A 21,408-nucleotide genomic window follows, 5' to 3' on the forward strand; every position below is an offset into this window, starting at 1 on the left:
CAGGCGGACTCTCAACCACTGCGCCACCAGGGAAGCCCAACAATTGTACTTTTTATCTTTAAAAGTTTGATTGGGTTCTTTTCCAAGTCAGTCTGCTTTTTTAATGTATTGCTTTAATTTATTATGCTTATTGCTGGCCCTTTCTGGTGATTAGTTTATTTATTGAATTTTTTAAAATTTCTATAATCATAAATACAAAATCTAAAGTCTTTATGGGTCTAAAGCTGATGGCCATTGTTTCTGCTGACTCTCGCTCATGGTGGCATGGCACACTTCCTTGAGTGTGTGGTGTTCTTTGCTTGTGAAGTCATGCTTGTTGGAGCTCACTCTGTGGGAAATTCAACATGAAGATGCTTATCCCTGGAGAGCAGTGGTGGTTGCTTACTCTGGAACCTTTCAAGGGTCTCAATCTAATGGGGAATTCTCAGATTCAGTAATATCTGCCTTCCTCCTAGCCTAAGATTCGGTCTGTTTGTTGACTGCAAATTTGATATTGACAATTACTTTCAGGGAAATCCTTCCTTATTCCCTTGCTTGTTGCTCACCACTCCCCATTAGGTTTTAGTTCATGATTTGCAGGAGGCGGGGGGGGAACACTGAGGGTTTTTTTTTCCTTCTTTACATCCTTTCCACAATGTATTTGGAATCGCATCTAATTCAGGATCTCACTGTTATGTGGCAGGAGGGCCCCTCTGAGGATCTAGTTCCCTCATGCTGCCGGAAGTGTTAAGTTGCATCTCACCTCTCTAGCTCCACCGCTACCCCCAAGTCCAGGATGCCATCAGTTTTTCTCACTTGATTATTGCAGCAGATACCTAATTGATTTCCCACATCTACTCCTGTGCCACTGTGATCCAATATCCACACAGCAGCCCAGAAACCTTCTGAAAATGTATCTAATCTCTTCTGTCAGTGCGTCCTCTGATATTATGGCTCCAATCTCTTCACTGTCTTACTCAGGGACCATCGATGACTCCCTAGCATCTCCAGAAGAAAGTCCAGACTCTGGCCTCCTCCCCACTCAACCCCCATCAAGTATTCCACCTGGCCTGGCTTACACCTGACCTTAGAAGAGAATCCATGGAGATGTGCCTTAGCATCTTTGCCAGAGCACCTTTAAGAACTAACTCATTCCCCTTCCTCCAGGAAGCCTTCCTTGACCACACTCGCCCTCACTGCCCTCTATCATGTCAGTGATGCCTCACATACCTCCACCCCACATTGCAGTCATTTTAAAAAATAAAAGGCACCCACAGACACATGACAGTTTTGTTTTTTTCTTCCTCCCTGTTCTGGGTAAATGCGTTTTATTTTTCTATCTGTCCATAAGTTCCTTGAAGTTAAGCCTTATATGTCATTAATTTAATTCCACCCCCTTGGGTGGATGTTTGAGGCACACTGGGGACAGCTCAGTGGACAGGTTAACAACACAGACTTAGGAGGCAGGCACAGCCTGGTGTCAATTCCCACCTCTGCAACATCTAGGAGGGACAAGTCACCCCACCTCTCCGAGCCTCACTTCCCATCAGCTGTGAATTTGAGATCATTCTGGTGCATACTTCATTTGGTGTCGTGAGGACTAAATGTAAAGTACTTAGCACTGTGCCTGGCACATAATAAGCCCTCGTTAAATAGGAGTGATGATTATGATGATTGGCACTAGGCTGTCAACTAACGCTAATGAAAAAATATATTATTATATTATTCAGTAAATGGTGTCAAGACAAGTAGTAGTTATCTAGACAAAAAGTAGTAAAGTTTAATCCCTACCCCATACTTTGTATCTGGGTAAATTCCAAATAGATGAAAGACTTAACTGCAAAAAAAAAAAAAAAAAAGGAAACAAATTGTTGCTTGAAAGAATCTTGTAAAAAAAATTGACTTAATCTTAGGGTTGAGAAAGCCTTTTAAGGGGCTTCCCTGGTGGCACAGTGGTTGAGAGTCCGCCTGCTGATGCAGGGGACACGGGTTCGTGCCCCGGTCCGGGAGGATCCCACATGCCGCGGAGCGGCTGGGCCCATGAGCCATGGCCGCTGAGCCTGCGCGTCTGGAGCCTGGGCTCCGCAACGGGAGAGGCCACAGCCGTGAGAGTCCCGCGTACCGCCAAAAAAAAAAAAAAAAAGAAAGAAAAAGAAAGCCGTTTAGGTATCACAGAAAATCAAGAGCCAAAAAAATTTTTTGACTACAGAAAAAGAAACAAATGTTCTTCTGGAAAACATTCTAAGCAAAGTCAAAATATAAGCCACAAGGGAGAAAAACATTTTGCAGCTAATATGACAAAGTTCATTTTCCTCACATGTAAAGGGCTCCTACAAATCAGTAAGAAAAGGCAACAACCCAGTGGGTGAACAATACACATACAATGTGAATAGACAATAGACAAAAAAGGAAATAAAGTGACTCTTGAATATATAAAAAGGTCTTCAATCTCACTCATAGATTCAGACCTCTAATGGAAAACTGATGAATTCATAAAAGTGCTAACAAAAGATCAAGATGAAAAAAAATTAATTACATGGGACTGGGTGAACTGATGAGGATGATTATAATTTTTGTGACTTTCTGTTTGAATAAAAAAAATCTCACTCATAGAGAAATGCAAAATAACCCACACTAAGAGGCAATTTTTTTTACCTATCAGATACAAGATCCAAAAGTTTGGTATTTGTTGGCAAGGGTACAGGATGGGTTAAACTGTTAATTCCTCCAGGGAGGGTAACTTAATTACTATAATAACTATCAAGTGTGCTAATGTGGGTAGTCTTTGATCCAGCAAATCCACCTCTAGGAATTTATCAAGCTGATTGATGTAACTTGCATATATGTGTGCAGTCACGTTTGTACAAGGTTAGTCATTGCAGCATTGTTTGAACTAGGAAAAGACTGTCAACAACCCAAGTGTCCATCAAGAGGAAACCAGCCAAATAAATGATGGCACATCCATCACTGGATGGCACAATGGAGTGCCATGAAGTCATACGAAGATCAAAGAATGCGGAAGCTCTGGGGACACCATTATGGAAAGATCTCCAAGGTACATGGTGAAGTGAAAAGACAGGGTACAGAACCGATGAGTTTAATAGGCTACCATTCTTATAAGCAGAGAATAAAAACACATATAGTATAGTGTGAAGATCACAGACTCTGGAACTAGACAACTTGGTTCAAATCCCAGCTGTCCCACTTAATAACTTTGTGATCTTGGGCAAGTTATTTAACCCGCTGTGCCTCAGTTTGTTCACCTATAGAGTGGGCATAACAAGAGTACCTATCCCTTAGGGTTATTACGATAATTAAGTGAATTGATACATGTAAAGCACTTAGAAAGCGTTCAGCATACAGTAAGCACTATATGTTTTTACTCCTATTACTATTGTTACTTCCTTGCATATATTTAAAATGTCCCTAGAAGGACATACAAGAAACTGACAACACTGAGGATGAGAATGGAGTAGCCGGGGGGACTTCCCCGGAAGTCCAGTGGTTAAGACTCCCCGCTTCCACTGCAGGGGGCGTGTATTGGATCCCTGGTTGAGGAACTAAGATCCCACATGCCGTGCAGTGCGGCCAAAAATAAAAAAAAGAATGAAGTAGCTGGGGTAAGAGGGACAGTTTCACAGCTAATCTTATCTTTTGAATATTGACCTATGTAAATAAGCTAACTGCTCAATAAACGAACTAAATTAAAATGAAAAACAAAAGCAACAACCAAGATAATTTTCCCCTGAAGGCTCTGTGTTGCCCCGTGCTGCTGGCTATGCCCTTACAACTGCCACCCCCTCTGCCCTCTGCCCGGCCGGGGGCCAGTGCCCCTCACCCACCTCGGGGGTCAGCTGCAATGGCCTCCCTGCTCAGTGAGATCTTGCCTATGATGTCGTCGTGCCTGCAGAAAGGCAGGCAGATGAGGGTCCAACTTAGGGACCCCTGCCCCACCCGTGGAGAGGTGGAGGCAAGGCGTCAACGGCTGGGTGGGTGGGTACTATGTATTGGGGTGTCCCGCCTTCCCTCAGATATCCAGGCTTGGGTCCCCAGCACACACACCCCACGGTATCCTCGTCCAGCACATAGAAGGCCAGCTGGTGGAAATCCAGGGACAGGTGCACTGTGTACTCCTCCCCCCAGAAGGGGCTCAGGCTTCGCCAAATGGTTGCTGTCCTGCAAAAGGGGACATGGGGGGCTGAGGGCCTTTGGGCCACACAGGCAGCAGATACCTGGGGACACAAACACACACACACAGGGATCCAGACACATACACACCCAGAGCTACTCAAATACACTCAAATACAGCTACAAACACACACACTCATACACTCAAGAATCCAGGCATGGAGACACACACAAATACACACAGAAACCCTGACCCTCACACACCCAGGGACCTCAACACACACATGCACACACACACACACACACAATCACACACTCCCATGGGGATACACACTGAAACAGAGATATTCACAGATATATCAAGGAAGCCAGAGACACAGAGACACATTCACACATATACAGATATACATATGCATCCTCAAAATTTTCTAGAAACACACATTTGTGTGTTTCTACATATAGACACGTACAGACACACAGAGAGAAAACAGAAACATTCACACAGAGACACAGAGAAAAGAAATGCCCGAACATGGAGACACACATAGACCCACAGACACACACTCACATACATAGGGTGATACGCAGCAGAGATACACACACAGAATCACACTGTCACACAGTAACTGATAAGACACACAATTCCACCCATCCATTCATTGATTCACTCCATAAACACTCACCCTGACTTATGTGCCAAGTCTTGGGGGCTATGGGGAATCAGAGGAAGAGGTGCCAAGGTCCCCACCCCCACAGAGCCTCGCTCAGCAGACTGGTGCTCCCTCCTGAGCCCTTGTGACATAGTGAAAGAAGTTCTGTGATTGGTTAGCTCAGTGGTGCCCACTGGGGTGAGGATAGGAGGGGTCAGGAAAGGCTTCCTGCAGGAGCTAGTCAGGCAAAGCAGGGAGAAGGGATGAGAACAAGTATTCCACATGGCTGGAAGAGCACATGCAAAGGCCCTGAGGCAGGAATGGTGAGTTTGAGGAACAAGAAGACGGTGGTTGGGAGGCAGGGAAGTGTGAGGGGCCAGGAGACCATGAAGTCAGCAGGGGCCAGTAAGCAGGGGGAACCCCAGGAGGGTCAGGGACCAAGACAAACCCATACATCTCACCACAGCACCTCTGCAGATGCACTTCCCTTTACGCAATGGGGGAAGAAAAGAACCTACTTTGCCCAGTGAAGACACACCAAAATTTACAGTTGCAAAATTTGGTCTGCACACCTGCCACTGCCTTCCTCCTCCCTTCCACACACTCTTCCCCAACAAAGAGTATGAACGTGGACACACACACATACACACACAGCCCAGGGCCCCACCATCAGACGGACTCTCCTCTCCAAGCACCCTCTTCCCGCTACCCTGACCTCTTCTCAGCTAGAAGTCCCCTCAGGCTCCCCAGCCCCCGAGCTGAGAGGCTCCTCAGAGCCCAGAGGGGGTGACAGCCTGGGGTCACACGGAAAATCAGTCTGTGGGTTTGGGGGTGGTGTCACAGAATGTGATAAGGGGCAGCACAAGCACAGAGAGAATGATGGGGGGTGGTCGGCTGGTGTGCTGCAGGCTACCCTCCCCCACACGGGCTCCCTGCCCCCAGCTCCCGGCCCATCTGGACCAGAACTGGTGCCAGGAGGATCCTGAATCCTGCTGTCTCCATAGGAACCAAGGCCTCAGCCGCCAGCCCACCCACACCCTTCAGGCCTGCGGGGACTGAGAGCCGTCCTTCAGCCTGCAGGGCTGGCAACCAAGCCCAGCACAGCACAGCCCAGCCCGATGTCTCCCCAGCCCGAGACTCGTTCACACACACCAAACATCTTCACATCCTCACATGTGTTCACAGTGGCGCCTGTATACCCAAATAAGCAGACATTGGTGCACACATGCGTGTACACGGCAGCCCACGTGTGCACACACACGTATACCCCCCCCACGCTGGTACACAACGTGAACCTCTGAGCCTGCACACCCCCAGGGACACGCACCAGTGGTCGCAGGCATTCACACCAGCCCTCCGACACGCCGACACACACTCACAAGCAGGCCCAGCCAGGCGCACATGCACACACACACACCCCCACACACACACGTACACACTCCGGTGCCCGCAGCACCCAGCAGGCCCGGAACCAGCCAGCCCAGGCAAGCATGAGATGCCCGTCCCCGGGGAGGCCACTGCGGAAGGTACAATCTGGCCGCCACTGAGTCAGCCCCAGGACGCCAGCAGGGACATCATCAGGACAAGGGGGAAGGGGGAAGATGTCGGCCAGTTGGTGGGACCAGATGGAGAGGGGAGCCGGCGGCCCCTCTGTCTGGGCCCATGGTCAGGGCACAAAGCACCCACCATCAGGCCTGCGAGTCACCCCTTGGGGTAAACGTTGCCCTCCCCCAGGTCCTCTTTTCAACGTGAATTCTTGTGCCTGGACTCCCCAGGTCAAGACGGAGCCCCGGCCCCCAGCCCTGCTCCCTTTGCCCTCCCCTCCTCACCTGGCCACCACTTCGTCGTCCACTTTCACTATGCAGTAGGGGTCACTGCTCCCAGACCTGCGGAAGGAGGAGGTTTGGGGAGCGGGCTGGAGAGAGCAGCCCTGGGTGGGGATCCCAATCTGCCTTCATTTTACAGATGGGGGCAACTAAGGCCCAGAGAGGGGAGGGGATTTGCCCAGGGTCACACAGCAAGTTCAGTGGAGGCAGGACCTCTGGGGACCAGCAGACGGTGTCATGGCTGCCCAGCCCACCCATTGTGGACCTCCTTGAATGGACCCTGGGCTTCCACCCAAAGAAATAGAACACTGAGACATGAAGCCAGAAAATTTGGAGTCCCGGTCCCAGGAAGCCCGAAGCGGTGGTCCAGAGGATGTGCTCTGCTGGGGAGTCATCCCTGGCCTCAAGTGTACTAACTGTGGAACCCTGGCAAGACCCCTTCCCTCTGTGGGCCTCAGTTTCTCTGCTCTGTAAGTCGGGTGTAATGTTTTCACATACCCCCTAGGGCGGTTGGAGGAGCTAAAGAAGCTAATGCATGGTGCGATGCATCATGGCCGACCCCAGAGCTTTCCCCACAGGTGCCTGAACGCCACCCTCAGGGTAAGCATTGCCCTCTCCATTGGGAGTTTCCCTGGGAGGGGACTCCCCATAGCTCAGCCTTCAGCGGGGATGGACCTCAGCAGCCGCTCTCACGGCAGGCACAGACCAGGGCACCCAGACCTCAAAACAACCAGTAGGAGAAATGTGCTGCATCCCCTTGAGTAGCCATGAGCCACAGGCCAACCAAAGCCAGTTCCATCCCCCCTTCATAGTAAGAGTTACTAGTCCATCCCAAGCTATCGACCAGGGGCCCTCAGCTCTTTCCCCCACCCCCGCCCCCTTCCCATCACACAGGCTTCCTTTGTCTTCCACTAAGCTCAGTCCAGCCTCAGGGCCTTTGCACTTGCTGTTCCACCTAACTAAGACACCCTCTCTGTTCCTGATCTTGTCATGGCTGGCTCCATCCTATTATTCAAACCTCAGCCCAAAAGTCACTGCCTCAGAGAGGTGGTCCTTGATCACCACCATCCTCCAACAGTAGACAGTGTAAAATTGATCTCGGATCCCTCTGAGCATGTGAAATCATCTTGCTCCATTTCTCTCTGTTTAGTGTCTGTCTCCATGGCTCCCTGCAACTTCCGAAATCTGATTTCCTTGGGGGAGGAGCTGTATTTCCCCACCCCCGTCTCCCCCCACCACCGCAGAGTCAGAATTCGAACCCAGGTCTGTGGGGCTCAGCACACATGTTCTTAACCAATGCCTGCACCCCAGCTCACGATCCCTTGCCCAAATGGCCCCCTCCCCTGACACCCCAGCCCCCGACATCTCTCTGCTCCCTCTCTCAGTTCAGTTCGTCACTGATCCACAAATGCCTCGGGGATTCCCAGGAAGAGGGACGCTGGCACCACAGCTGCTCCAACCTCGTCTGCTGGCTGAGCCCTCCCCATGCCTCGGCTCCCTCTGTGGACTCTTCCCCTAGTTCCCTCTGCTGGGTGTACCTCCATTTCCCCATCTGCTCTCCAACCCTGAACACCTCAGACTGCTTGATGTCCTGTGTCTCTGAACTCCTCTCTGGGTTCTACCTCTGACCTCCCTTCTGCGTAATGCCCCAGGCCTCAGTTTTCCCATCTGATGTATCCCAAATCCATTGGGCTGAGTAACCCTGGGAGCCTCAGTTTTCCCATCGGGCTCCACCCCCCTGGATCCCCGTGGCTGGTAACCCCCTCTATCTCATTTCTCTCTCTGGGTCCTCTCTCCCTGAGCTTCTTTTAGACGGGCTCCAATCCCTCAGTTTCCCCAGCAGCAGATGTGGGACAAATAGGCTGGGATCCATAGAAAAGGGCTGGGAGCCACGCCCCCTCCCATCTACCCGGCCTGACCCCTGGGTCTCTCATGGGAGCCAAGCACGTCAGCTCCAGGGCTCTGACGCACAAGGGCCTTATCAGGCTCCTATCAGGCAGGGGCAACAGTGGCGGAAGGGGGCTGCCCCTTCCAGACCCTCAGTCTCTCTAGACCCTTGGCCTCTCCCACGGCTCCTGCCCCACCTCAAGCATGGGAAAGCAGGCCCATCGGCCATTGCCTGCCCAGTCTGGTTGTGGCATGGGGGCAGTCAGGGTTCAAATCCCAGCTGTGTGACCTTGGGCAAGTGACTTTGCCTCTCTGTGCCTCGGTTTGCCCATTCGTAAAATGGAAATGCTAATAGGACTACAGGAAGTGTTAAACACAGGACCTGGCCCATAGGAAGCCGTCAAAGACATATAGCTGTTATTATTAATGACAGAAATAACTCTCAAATTATCAGCTGAGGCCTCCTCCCAAGCCAGGCCAAAACCCCCTCAAACCTGGTGAGGCTTCAGGAAGAATCTGGGCCCTCTCCCTTAGGAGAGGGGAGAGAGGACATACCCATCTAAGAGTCCCCACGGGCATGGAGATCCCAGCACGCTCTGAGGGAGCCCCTCTGAAGAAGGGCACCAACAGCCAGGGAAACTGAGGCAGTGTGGCTGGATCCCCCACTGGGGCTTAGTCGCTCTCCTCCCTACCCTGGTTCTGGGGCGTGGCCCACCTCAGAGCTCACCTTGGCCCGGGAACTTGGGGGAGGAGGGGTGGCCAAGAGACACAGGAACCAGGTATGAGTCAACTCCCTCCCCAGGAGAGGTAGAGGGAGCCCCGCGAGCCATGTCCGGGTCCAAGGACAACATCCGTCACTCCCTCATGGCCCTCACCCAGGACTGGTGGAGGGGCCAGAGCACCGTGAGATGGAAACCTGGTTTCTGGAAGGTTCTCTCCCTCAGCCCCCCAGCAGCTGCCAGGTCCCCACTCCTGACCTCACTGCCTCGACAGTTCCAGAATCACTAATTCTCGGGTGCTCTGAGAGGGCATCTCATAAGAGGGGAATCAGGGGGCTCATCCAGATGCTGCATTTGCACAGCAAGCTAGCTCTTTGCTTTCCTCAGGTGTGTGTTTTTGGGGGGTCGCTGATGAGGATGTGGGGAGCTAGAACTGCTCTATGCAGCTTCCCCCTTGACACAGCTTCAGGGTTGGGGAGGGGGGATGTTCGTGAAGTCAAAGGCAGGATACTCCTTACTGGGGGCCCACAGCTGGGGGAGTGAGAGCATAGCTAAGCCCCAGCCTGTGCGAAGGCTCAGAATCCACGTTCCTGCTCGCCCTGGCCAGCGGGTAAATGCTAAGGGTTCTCCACCCTCAGCTGCATGCAGCTTGGAGACTCTTGTCCAGGGTTTCCATTGCCCAGATGGGAAATCCAAACCCAAACAGGACTAGGTTCAAGGTCACAAAGCCAATGTCCTGCCAAGGATCCCACACCTGTTTCAGGTGCTGACACCCTTAGAGCCCCTTCTGGGCTCCAGGCCAGGCTGGAGGGGGGTACCCCTCTCCCCATTCTGCTGATTCGGCAACTGCTGACTCAGCCCTGAGGGAAGCACAGCCTAGGACTGGTACTCAGGGCAACCTGAGGGTCCTCCAGCCCCATCACACCTGGCTAGGGAGGGGGCTGCAGGGGGAAGTTGGCTCTTCAAGCGGCTTAGCATCCAGGGAAGGTCCCCACTGGGCTGGAAGCTGCTGGCTGGGGAGCTTAGGGTTTTGGGTCAAGAGGACCCCAGTCTCCCCCAGGCCTGGCTGGTGGGCCACCTGGTGACACTCTGCAAACCTAAATACCAGATGCACACAGAGGAATCCTGGGGCCACCTGGATCCCAGGCCCTCTGGGGCTCCTCTCCAGGGTTCTCTTAACAGGTGCCCACCCAGGCCTGGAGAAACCCCACCTAAAGCCCCTCCCCAGCTCTGACAGAATCCGACCCTCTAATCCCCAGGGCTGAAGCCCTGGAAGACCCCCTTTAGTACGTCCCAGGAACAAAGACACCCCCTTCCTGGGGGCGGGGCGGGGCATCTGCTAAGTCTTGGTGTCCCCTCCCACCAGGAAGCGATGGGCGTGGGGCCTCTTGCCCCATGAAGGTGGATGTGCCCCAATACTCGGTCTCAGACAAGAACCCCCGCCCACTTCACCGACCTTCCCTGGAACGCAGAATGGGCGACCCCCGCCCCATCCCATGCCCGGCACGCCCCCCATCCCCGACTGGCCCCGGGGGTACTCACACGTCCTTGGCAGGCAGCGCCCGGCCCTCCACGACGCGGACATTCAGGGAGCTGCTCTTGGCCATGGCGCCCAGCCCCAAACTTTCCGGCCAGGAGGGCGTCCAGGTTCCGAGTCTGTACCGCGGCGGGGAGGGCGACTACGTGTCACAAACAGAGAGCCTGGCACCCTGTCCCGGGATCCCAGCGCCGCCTGTCCGACACGCGGGTAGCTGAGCGAGAGGTTTCCGAAAGAGGAGAAAGGATAGGTGTCCGGGGGGGAGGGGGCGCCCCCGCCAGACTCTACAGGTAGGAGCTGGGCGCCGAGCCGGCTGGGCGCGCGGGGGACACCGCCAGCCCTTGCCTTCTAGTCCAGCGCTCCCGGTGGGCAGGCGGGGAGGGCAGGGGGCGGGAGGGGCGGCCCAGGGCCCTCCCCGCAATCCCGCCTCCCGCGGCACCCACCCCCCCTCCGCCAGTTCCCGGGCCCCCTCGCGCGCCCTCTGCCGGCACCCCAGCCAAGCGTGCGAGAGCGCACCGGCCTCGGAGCCCCGGGTGCCTGGAGGCTGGGACTGCCAGGTGGAGAGCCGCCCACGGCCATGATGCGTGTGGCCGCAGGCTCCTAGTGAGTTGGCATCGGGCTCAGAAGACACAGTATGTCCCCTGCCTGCCCTGCCTCCAGCACGTTCACACCTCCCCGGCTCTCCCCTGCCTACCATCCCGGCGCCGCCTTCTCGGTCCGACCTTCTTGCCCCATCCCGAAGCAGTATCGGAGATCGCGGGAGGCGTCGCTAGAGAGAGTCACACTCTCCCTGGGGGTCCTTTTCAGAGTCAAGGGAGGGGCCGCGAACATCCCCTTCCATCTCTTTTAGTTTCCAATTAAACCCAGACTGTGCGAGCGGCAGATCCCGCGTCACTGGCTGGCACTGCGGGGGCGGAAGCCGCAGCCGGAGGGGGAGGGGAGGGCTTGAAGATCACCACCACAGCGATGGTAAAAGTCATCTACAATTGTTTGAACGCTTACTGTGTGCCGGGCACTGTTCTAAGCGTTTTACAGGAATTTCTCACCTTCGTCCTCACAATAATTCTATGCGTTACTTACTATTGTACTAGTTCCCCCACCCCCCTTGTATGGATACACAAACTGAGGTTCAGAGGGATTAAATAGCACTCGGAAGGTCTTACAGTCATTGATTTGCCTTTCTGGATTTGAATGCTGGCTCCGCCACTTGGTAGCTGTGTGGTCTTGGGCAAGTCTCTTAACCTCTCTGTGCCCTGGTTTGGTTTTCTCATCGGTTCATGTTATTATAGTATCTTGCTCACAGGGTTTTGAGAGAATTAGATGAGATAAAACAGATATGAAGGAAGCCGATACAGATCTCAGAACACCGACAGGCACATAAGAAGTTTTCAGAAAGTGTTTGCTATTATCATTATTGTTCTTCAAGGCATAGCTCAAATATCACCTCTCCTAGGAAGTCTTCCGGGATGTTCTCCCATGCCAGGCAGAGGTTTTCTCCCCTTTTTCTCTGCTCCCACAGCTCCAGGTTTGCACAGTTTTCGAGTTTTAAATGTGATAATGTGACTGGAAAGGCCTGTCCCAGGACAGATACACACACACTATCTCTGCGCATGAGTTTTTTGTTTACCTAAGAGTTCTCAGAAGGGACTCTTTCTGGTCAGGTCAGCCAAGGGCTGGGCACCAATGAGAAGGCTCTACTTATTGATTTCGGGAGTCAATGCCCAGACTGGCAATTCCGGGAGGGCCCTGCCCAGCCACAGGAGCAGCCCCGTGATCTGCTTCCCCGTCTCCCTCCTTGACTTCCCACCCAGCACCCCAGCCAGGCTGGTGAGGAATGCAGATCCCTGGAATTCTCTCCCTGGCTGGCCTCCATCTGGTGAGTCCTTCCAAAGTCTGGGCCTCAGTTACCCCATCTGGGAAATGGGCCTAGCAGGGCTGGCCCCAAGGCTTAGAAGCATTGCAACATCCTTCAACAGGGTATGAGGGGTGATGCAGCATTGATTCCAGAGCAGTGGTAGCCCTGAGGGAGTAGTTAAAGCCCTCCCATAATCTTTATCAGTTACCCCAGATCCTCAGGAGGAGAAAATGGTACTTGTTATGCGACTGCTACTTCAGGACAGGTGTCCTGCCTCTCCCCGCCCCCACTCACCTAGGTGGGAGCTTGTGGCGAAACCTTTTTCTTCTGAAAAAGAGACCTCAGATAGGCTATCCAGCCCCCAGGGACCCTTGATGGAACCTGGGGGTCTTGTCCTAGGGCCACCTGGGATGCCAGTCAAACCACCACCAGCCATCTTGGCCCAACTTCCGGAGCTGAGCAGGAAGTCACATTCCCAGACTCCCCTCCCCAGGCTCCCAGGAGGGTTACAAAGGCTATGGACTGTGCCAGCCAGGCCTCCAGGGAGCTAGCTCTGTCACCTACCCAATATCCAGCGTCTGACCCTGCAATTTGCCTGGAGTTGTGGCCACAGTCTCCATACTTTCCAAATGGCCTGGCTACCTCCTGTTGTTCTGAGAAGCTTTGACCTGAAACTGGCAGAGGGTTTGAGGTCTCCTAGGGCAGTTCCCGTCAAGGAACCAGAGGGGGAAATGTGGCCCAGAGGAGTGTGACTTGCTAGAGGCCATTTGGGAAAGAAGAAGGCAGGCTCCTGAGAGCCCAGGCCTGGGCTGTCATGTGGAAAGGGTCTCACCTTTCTCGTGAGATTGTTGTAGAGTTAATCAAGATGGCTGTGTAAGGCACCTGGCATCATTTCTGGCACATAGTAGGTGCTCAGGAAATGGTTAGCTGCCTCCCCTTCCCCATCCTCTAAGCCTCTTCAAGACAAACCCACTATCATCTTCTTGTCAACTCTGTGCATAGTCTACCGCCCATGGGATGCACATAGCAGGTGCTTCGTAAAGCCAAGTGGGAGGAGATACTGGGCTGAGGATTTAAGAGCAGAGGTTTTAGCGTTCAGCCCACCTGGGATTGAATCCTGGCACCTACAGGTATGAGCTGGATGCTCTTGGGCAAGTGAGTTACCCTCTCAGTGCCTCAGTTTTCCTCATCGGTAAATTGGGAATAAAACTAGCGCCCACCTCATAGGCTGGGTGTGAGGATGGGATGAATTAAACGTCAAACGTTCAGCACAGCCTGGCATACAGCAAGTGCTCATAAGTGTCACGGCCATAATGGAACATCCTGATCCCACCACTGTGCCTGACCTTGAGCCCCACTTGGTGACTGAGCTCTGAGGCTGTGTCCTAAGGACTTTGTGGCTGGGGCAGAGCGCCAGGCCCAGCCCTGAATTCCAGGGATGGATGGAGCGGCCACACTTCAGTGGAGCCAGTGCGGCTCCGAGTTGCTGAGCTGGGGGAATCTGGGGGTTTGCATCCCAGCTGTGAAATCTGATAGCAAGATCTCAAGATTGGGCTCCTGCACCCCGATGAGCCTCACTACCCAGGACGAGTCCCACCCCCTTCGTCTGAGATGCTGGGCCTGGGGCCCAGGGAGGGCTCACAGACACAGAGTGGAGAGGGCTCCTCATCCCAGAGTGGAGATCAGGCCTGGGCACTGACAGGGGTGTGCTGAAGCTTGCGCCTACTGGTCCCTGAGAGCCGGCTGTGCCCACGCCCTTCCAACCCCGTGTTCAGCAATGCCTCATCAGGAACTTGAAATCAACCACAGGAGGAGAATTTGCACCATGGAAATCAGCAAATAAACACTACAATTTGTTTTGGAGAGGCAATTTAACAACACACCACTGGGTCCAGGATTCCCTGGCTGCATGGCCCTCTCGACCCCATTCCTGAATTCAACACCTTTAAGATTTTATTCATATTCCCCCCACCCCACCCCCTGATCCTACCTTTGCCCTATTCTTCCACCAGGAAAGCCTTTACATTCCTTTATCTACCTATTTCCTGGTTTAAGTCCCACAGATACAATTAAATGAAAATTATGACGGGTGGGGTGAAATAAAGTGCAGATAATGTAAGAGCAGTGCCATGGAACACTAGATAGCTATGTGGGTTGTTTTCAATATTTGTTTATTTATTTGGCTGCGCCAGGTCTTACTTGTGGCACGTGGGATCTTCGTTGTGGCATGCAGGATCTTTAGTTGCGGCATGCGGGGTCTAGTTCCCTGACCGGGCATCGAACCCGGGCTCCCTGCATTGGGAGCACAGAGTCTTAGACCACCAGGGAAGTCCCAGCTATATATAGCTGCAAATGGCATTATGTTCTTGAAGACTATTTAATGACAGGAAAAGTGCTTTTAAAAAAAAAAAAGCAGGTCATAGGGAATCCCCTGGTGGTTCAGTGGTTAGGACTCCGTGCTTTCACTGCCGAGGGCATGGGTTTGATCCCTGGTCTGGGAACTAAGATCCCACTAGCAGTGTGGCGCAGCCAAAAAGAAATGCAAGTCGTGGGAAAAACACAGTATATACAACCTTATGTAGGCATGGTACTGATGCCATAAAGTATTATATATATATAAAATTCTTTTCTTATATTATTCCTTTCATATATATAAAATGTTTACATATTATATATAAAATTCTTTTCTTACTTAACAAATGTGTATTGAGCACCTACTAGGTACTAGGCAATGGGGATACAGTGAGGTACACACAGCCCAGCCCTGCTCTCATGGGCTCTTAGGAGGGTGATACAGACAAAAGTAATGGGCAGCTAGGAACAGACTCTCAGTGGGAAGTACGAAGTGATATGTAGACAATAAAGCAAGCACAGAACTGAGGGCTTTCTCTGACTTAATGGCATGTGCTTCTTTTTAATCAGATATTATAATCAGACAATAATTTGTACTTCCTCTGGTCTCTGAAAGCCCCGCTGCCCTTGCTTCGTAGCTCTGCTCACAGCCTCCGGGAAGCCTGGAAGGTGGCAGGGAAGGCAGTGATGACCGCCCCCCACTGCCCGCCTGTTGGCACCTCTCTGTGACCTTGGTCTCTTGTTCCCTTGTTTTGTGGGGATTTACATGCTGTCTTATCTCCTAAATGTCAGGGACAGTGACTGATTCATGCAGTGCCTCCCACGCCAGTTGGCACATAAGAAGGACTCAGAAGACACTGTCTGGGTTAAATAGTATCCAATTCCCCTCGAGGGCTGGAATCTGGCCTCTCTCCTTGTGGCAATGGTCATATTCCTTTTTACTCCCTTTCTCCCCACGGTGCCTTAACATTGCCAACTCACCACCTCTCCGCTACACCTTCACTCCCAAAAGGGGAGACAGACCCCTCCTCTGGCTCCGCAGACCTGTGCATCTCTAGACGTCAGTTTCCCCTGCTGGGAAGTGGCACCATCCCTTCTGAGGCCACCAAGATCGGGACCAGTTGGGGGTGAGGAGCGTGTTCTTTATCTCGGGAACACAAAGCCTCGTTTGTGAGTTCCAGGCACGATTCTGGGCAGGAAGCCATGTGGGACAGGAGGCAGCAGGATTTCCAAAGCCCCTCTTGCGGGCTGGCTGCCAGGAAGCAGGGCCTGTAAGTCCCCTCCTCCCACAGCCTGAAGACAAGGTGTGCGTCCGCAGGCTGCACCCGGCTTCCTCCTTCCTCAGCCCTACTCCACAAAGTGCCCCCCCTGCCCCCGCTTTGGAATGGAGAAGTAGGAAGGGGGAAGCTGCCCAAGCGTGAGACTGGGGGTTGGGGGAATGGAGGGGTGGGGAGAGTGGATATTTCCAGAGCTTGTGGCTTTGTGGCCAAGGGCAAGGCCAGCTGAGAAGTTGTGTCTTGCTGTCACTTAGCAGCTCCACCCACCCCATCCCCCAGGACATGGAGACAGAGACAGGGGGGAGGTCCTGCTTCAGCAGCTTGGCAGTGGAGCCCCAGAAGCATTTGGAAGCAATGCCCCATTTAACAGAGAGGAGTGCTGTGGCCTGGGGTCGGGGGGTAGATCCACTGGCCACAGAGCTAAAGCCACAGCTCCAGCCTTCTGAAGACAAGTGTGTAGGGACCTGACCTCCTCCAAGCCATGAGTAGTTCCAAAGCAGGGATGGGTTATCTCTATATATAAACAAACTCCAGGGCCCAGCACCTCTCAGCCTGTGCGCTCTTGGAGGAGTCACTTAACCCCCCTGAACCTCCATCCCCTGTTTGTCACTTCTAGCCCAGGTATTGCCCTTCCTTGGCCCTGTGCAGTCCTGACCTGCACCCTCATCCTAGAATTCTGCACACCAACCTACAGACCTTTGTTCTCTTCTAGGAGGGGCCATATCCTCTTGCCTCAGGGCCTTTGCACATGCTGTTCCCAGTACTTGGAATACCCCTCCTCTCCTCCACTCACTCCTCCTCACCCTTCAGGGTTTACATGTCACTTCTTCAAGGAGGCCTCCCTGACTCCCTCCTTGCACTTCTGCATCTCCTCTGGCAATCCTGTCAGCATGTAATGACATATTTGCAGGGTGATTTGATTCATCTGGCATCCCCATTAGCCTCTAAGACCCATGAAGGCAGGTTTTGTCTTATCCACTGCTGTATCCTCACACAGTGCCTGGCACATAGAAGGTGCTCAATAAACACTGTTAAAAAAACCACCTCCAAAAGAAGAGAAATTAAGAAGGGAAGATTCACACCAGCTTCAAGATGATGGTATTCTCTAGGGATGGAAGGAAGGGAATGGGTCTAAGGAGGAAAAGATCCAAAAAGGGCTCAACTCTATCTGGAGTGCTGTGGTTAAGAGGGTGGACTCCACACCCAGATGGCCTGAGTTCAAAACCCGCCTTAGACTTGACACCAAAAGCACAATCCACAAAGGAAAAAGTGGCAAATTGGATCTCATCATAATTTAAAACTTTGCAAAAGACCATGTGAAGAGAATAAAAAGAGAAGCTAAAGACTGGGAGAAAATATCCAACAGAGGGCTCTCTGGAACATCCAGACCCGTATCTAGAATACTCAGAGAAGTCTCAAAACTCAACAGTTTAAAAAAATCCAGTTAGGACATAGGCAACAGACTTGAACAGATATTTTGCTGAAGAGGATATACAGATGGCGAATAAGCACATAAAAATATGTTCATCATCATTAGCCAGTAGAGAGATGCAACGTAAAACCACAAAGATATCGCTACACACCGATCAGAAAGGCTAAAACAAAAAATAGTGATGGCAGTGAGGGTGTAGAAAAAAACTGGATCACTTACACATCGCTGGTGGGAATATAAACTGGTACAGCCATTCTGGAAAAGAATATGGCAGTTTCTTAATTTAAAACAAAAACAAAAGCAAAAACCCTAAGCAGGCACTTACCATATGACCCAGCAATTGTGCTCTTGAGCTTCTATACCAGAGAAATGAAAACTTATGTTCACTCAAAAAGCAGGACAGGAATCTTCACAGTGGCCTTATTCATAATAGCCAAAGATAGGAAACAACCCAAATGTCCTCCAACATGAATGATTAAACAAACTGAGGTATATCCATCCCGTGAATGCTACTCAGCAATCAAAAAAAAACAAACACCTGTAACAACCAGCATGGATCTCAAGAGAATGATGTTGAGGGACTTCCCTGGTGGTCCAGTGGGTAAGACTCCATGCCCCCCAAGGCAAGGGCTCTGGGTTCATTCCCTGGTCAAGGAACTAGATCCCCCATGCATGCCGCAACTAAGAGTCCACATGCCACAACTAAAAGATCCCACATGATGCAGTGAAGATCCCGCGTGCCACAGTGAAGACCTGGCGCAGCCATAATAGATAAATAAATTAAATAAATATTTTTTAAAAATAAAAAATAAAATTTCTTCATCCATAAAAAAAAAGAGAGAGAATGATGCTGAGTTGAAAAAAGCCAATCTCAGAAGGTTACATAGCATATGATTCCAATTACTATACAACACCCCTGACATGACAAAGTAATACAGATGGAGAACAGATGATTAGGGATTAGGGAGGCGGGAGGGAGGGGATGGGTGTGGCTATATAAAGTTAGCTTGAAGCATCCTCCTGATGAATGCTCTGTATCTGGACTGTGGCGGTCATAGGAATGGACATGTGATAAAATTGCATAGAATGAGGGAATTCCCTGGCGGTCCAGTGGTTAGGACTCCAATCTTCCACTGCCAGGGGCCCAGGTTTGATCCCTGGTCGGGGAACTAAGATCCCATAAGCCGGCTATGTGGCCAAATAAATAAATAAAATTGTAAAAATTGCATAGAACTAAATACACATACACACACACACACACACGAGTGCTTATAAAACTGAGCATTTTGAATAAGGTGGGTGGATTGTATCAATGTCAATATCCTTGTTGTGATCTGGACTGTTGCTGTGCAAGATGTCACCACTGGGGGAAACTGGGTGAAGCAGTATGGAATCTCTCTTTTTATTTCTTAAACTGCACAGGAATCTACAATTATCTGTAAATAAAAAAGCTGGGGGCTTCCCTGGTGGCGCAGTAGTTGAGAGTCCGCCTGCCGATGCAGGGGACACGGGTTCGTGCCCCGGTCTGGGAAGATCCCACATGCCGCAGAGCAGCTGGGCCCGTGAGCCATGGCCGCTGAGCCTGCGCGTCCGGAGCCTGTGCTCCGCAACGGGAGAGGCCACAACAGTGAAGGCTCCCATACCGCAGAAACAAGAACAAAAACAAAAACAAAAACAAAAGCTGGGGCTTCCCTGGTGGCGCAGTGGTTAAGAATCCGCCTGCCAATGCAGAGGACACGGGTTCGAGCCCTGGTCTGGGAAGATCCTACATGCTGCGGAGCAACTAAGCCCATGCACCACAACTACTGAGCCAGAGTGCCACAACTACTGAAGCCCGCGCACCTAGAGCCCGTGCTCTGCAACAAAAAGAAGCCACCGCAATGAGAAGCCAGCGCACTGCAACGAAGTAGCCCCCGCTCTCCGCAACTAGAGAAAGCCCTCGTGCAACGAAGACCCAACACAGCGATAAATAAATTAAAAAAAAAAAAAAAGCCGTATCCATACAGCTACCCATCTTTTAGAATGACTTTTACAAAAACTGACAGTACCAACTGTCGGTGAAGAGATGGAACAATCAGAACTCTCGTGCATTGCTAGTGTGAATATAAAAACTTTGAAAAACAGGTTTGCAGTTTTTTATACAGTTAAACATGCACTTACTATATGACCCATCAATCATACTCTTATGTAAATATGCAAGTGAAATGAAAGCTTCTGTTCACAAAGAAAAACTGCACATGAAACAGGCTATATTTATAATTGCCCAGAATTAGAAATAACCCAAGTGGAGGATAAATAAACTATAGTATGTTATCAAATACTACTCAGCAGTGAAAAATACATGTCAATATACACACGTCAATATGAATCTCAAATGAATATTGCTCGGTGAAAGACACCAGACTCGAAAGGCTATAAATTCCATGGATGATAGTCTAGAAAAGGCAAATCTATAGGGATAGAAAACAGGTCAGTGGTTGCCAGGGGCTGGGTGGGGACAAGGGTTGATTACAAAGGGACATGAGGACTTTTTGGGGTGATGGAAATATTTTGCATTTTAACTGTGATGGTTACACGACTTTACACATTTGCTAAAACCCACAGAACTGCATGTGGAAAAAAACGAATTTTACTCTGTGAATTCTACCTCAGTATTTTTTAAATCAAGAAAACTTAGATCATGAATCTTGTAACTTTGCATCAATTTATGCAGAAAAATAGTATGTACAACTTAATGCAAAATGCTCAAAGACAAAATGTACATTATTTTAGCTCCGTCTTTCTTTTTTTTTTAATATGCTCTAACCAAATGTTTGGGGGCTGTTTTATACGATGTAGACATTACAGTAACTATAGTTTTTTGTTTTTGTTTTTGTTTTTTTGTGGTTTTTTTTGCGGTACGCGGGCCTCTCACTGTTGTGGCCTCTCCCGTTGCGGAGCACAGGCTCCAGATTCGCAGGCTCAGCGGCCATGGCTCACGGGCCCAGCCGCTCCGCGGCATGTGGGATCTTCCCGGACCGGGGCACAAACCCGTGTCCGCTGCATCGGCAGGCGGACTCCCAACCACGGTGCCACCAGGGAAGCCCTTAACTATAATATTTTTAAAACAGTGTTACTCTACTCCCCTCACACCAGTCAGAATGGCCATTTAAAAAGTCTACAGGAGGGGCTTCCCTGGTGGCGCAGTGGTTGGGAGTCCGCCTGCCGATGCAGGGGACACAGGTTTGTGCCCCGGTCTGGGAGGATCCCACATGCCGCGGAGCGGCTGGGCCCGTGAGCCATGGCCGCTGGGCCTGCGCGTCCGGAGCCTGTGCTCCGCAACGGGAGAGGCCGCGACAATGAGAGGCCCGCATACTGCAAAAAAAAAAAAAAGGCTACAAGTAACAAATGCTGGGGGCTTCCCTGGTGGCACAGTGGTTGGGAATCAGCCTGCCAAGGAGGGGACACGGGTTCGAGCCCGGATCCGGGAAGATCCCACATGCCGCAGAGCAACGAAGCCCATGCACCACAACTACTGAGCCTGTGCTCTAGAGCCCGCAAGCCACAACTACTGAGCCCGCGTGCCACAACTACTGAAGCCTGCATGCCTAGAGCCTGTTCTCTGCAACAAGAGAAGCCACCGCAATGAGAAGCCCGTGCACCACAATGAAGAGTAGCTTCTGCTCGCTGCAACTAGAGAAAGGCCACACGCAGCAATGAAGATCCAATGCAGCCAAAAATAAATAAATAAATAAATAAAATTTATGGAAAAACAAAAAAAACAAAC

At 51.4% G+C, this 21,408-nt stretch overlaps 1 protein-coding gene across 4 annotated transcripts in view; it reads right to left on the reverse strand.

The window, feature by feature from the left end:
- Positions 1-21,408, reverse strand: part of RASAL1 (RAS protein activator like 1) — a 47,874-nt gene that overhangs the window by 19,349 nt on the left and 7,117 nt on the right. The window contains exons 1-5 of one of the 4 annotated variants that reach the window (XM_082641506.1): positions 11,421-12,252; positions 10,732-10,845; positions 6,587-6,643; positions 4,042-4,155; positions 3,822-3,883 (exon numbers count right to left, since the gene is read on the reverse strand). In XM_082641506.1, the coding sequence (XP_082497632.1) occupies positions 3,822-3,883; positions 4,042-4,155; positions 6,587-6,643; positions 10,732-10,796 (298 nt within the window). In that variant the 5' untranslated portion in view covers positions 10,797-10,845; positions 11,421-12,252. Of the gene's footprint in view, positions 1-3,821; positions 3,884-4,041; positions 4,156-6,586; positions 6,644-10,731; positions 10,941-11,420; positions 12,253-21,408 lie in introns of those variants that run through there. The other 3 variants (XM_082641505.1, XM_082641504.1, XM_082641507.1) reach the window with 3 other exon arrangements.

The sequence above is a fragment of the Mesoplodon mirus genome, assembly GCF_964341445.2.
Source record: "Mesoplodon mirus genome assembly, chromosome: 13".
NCBI classification, from domain to species: Eukaryota; Metazoa; Chordata; class Mammalia; order Artiodactyla; family Ziphiidae; genus Mesoplodon; species Mesoplodon mirus.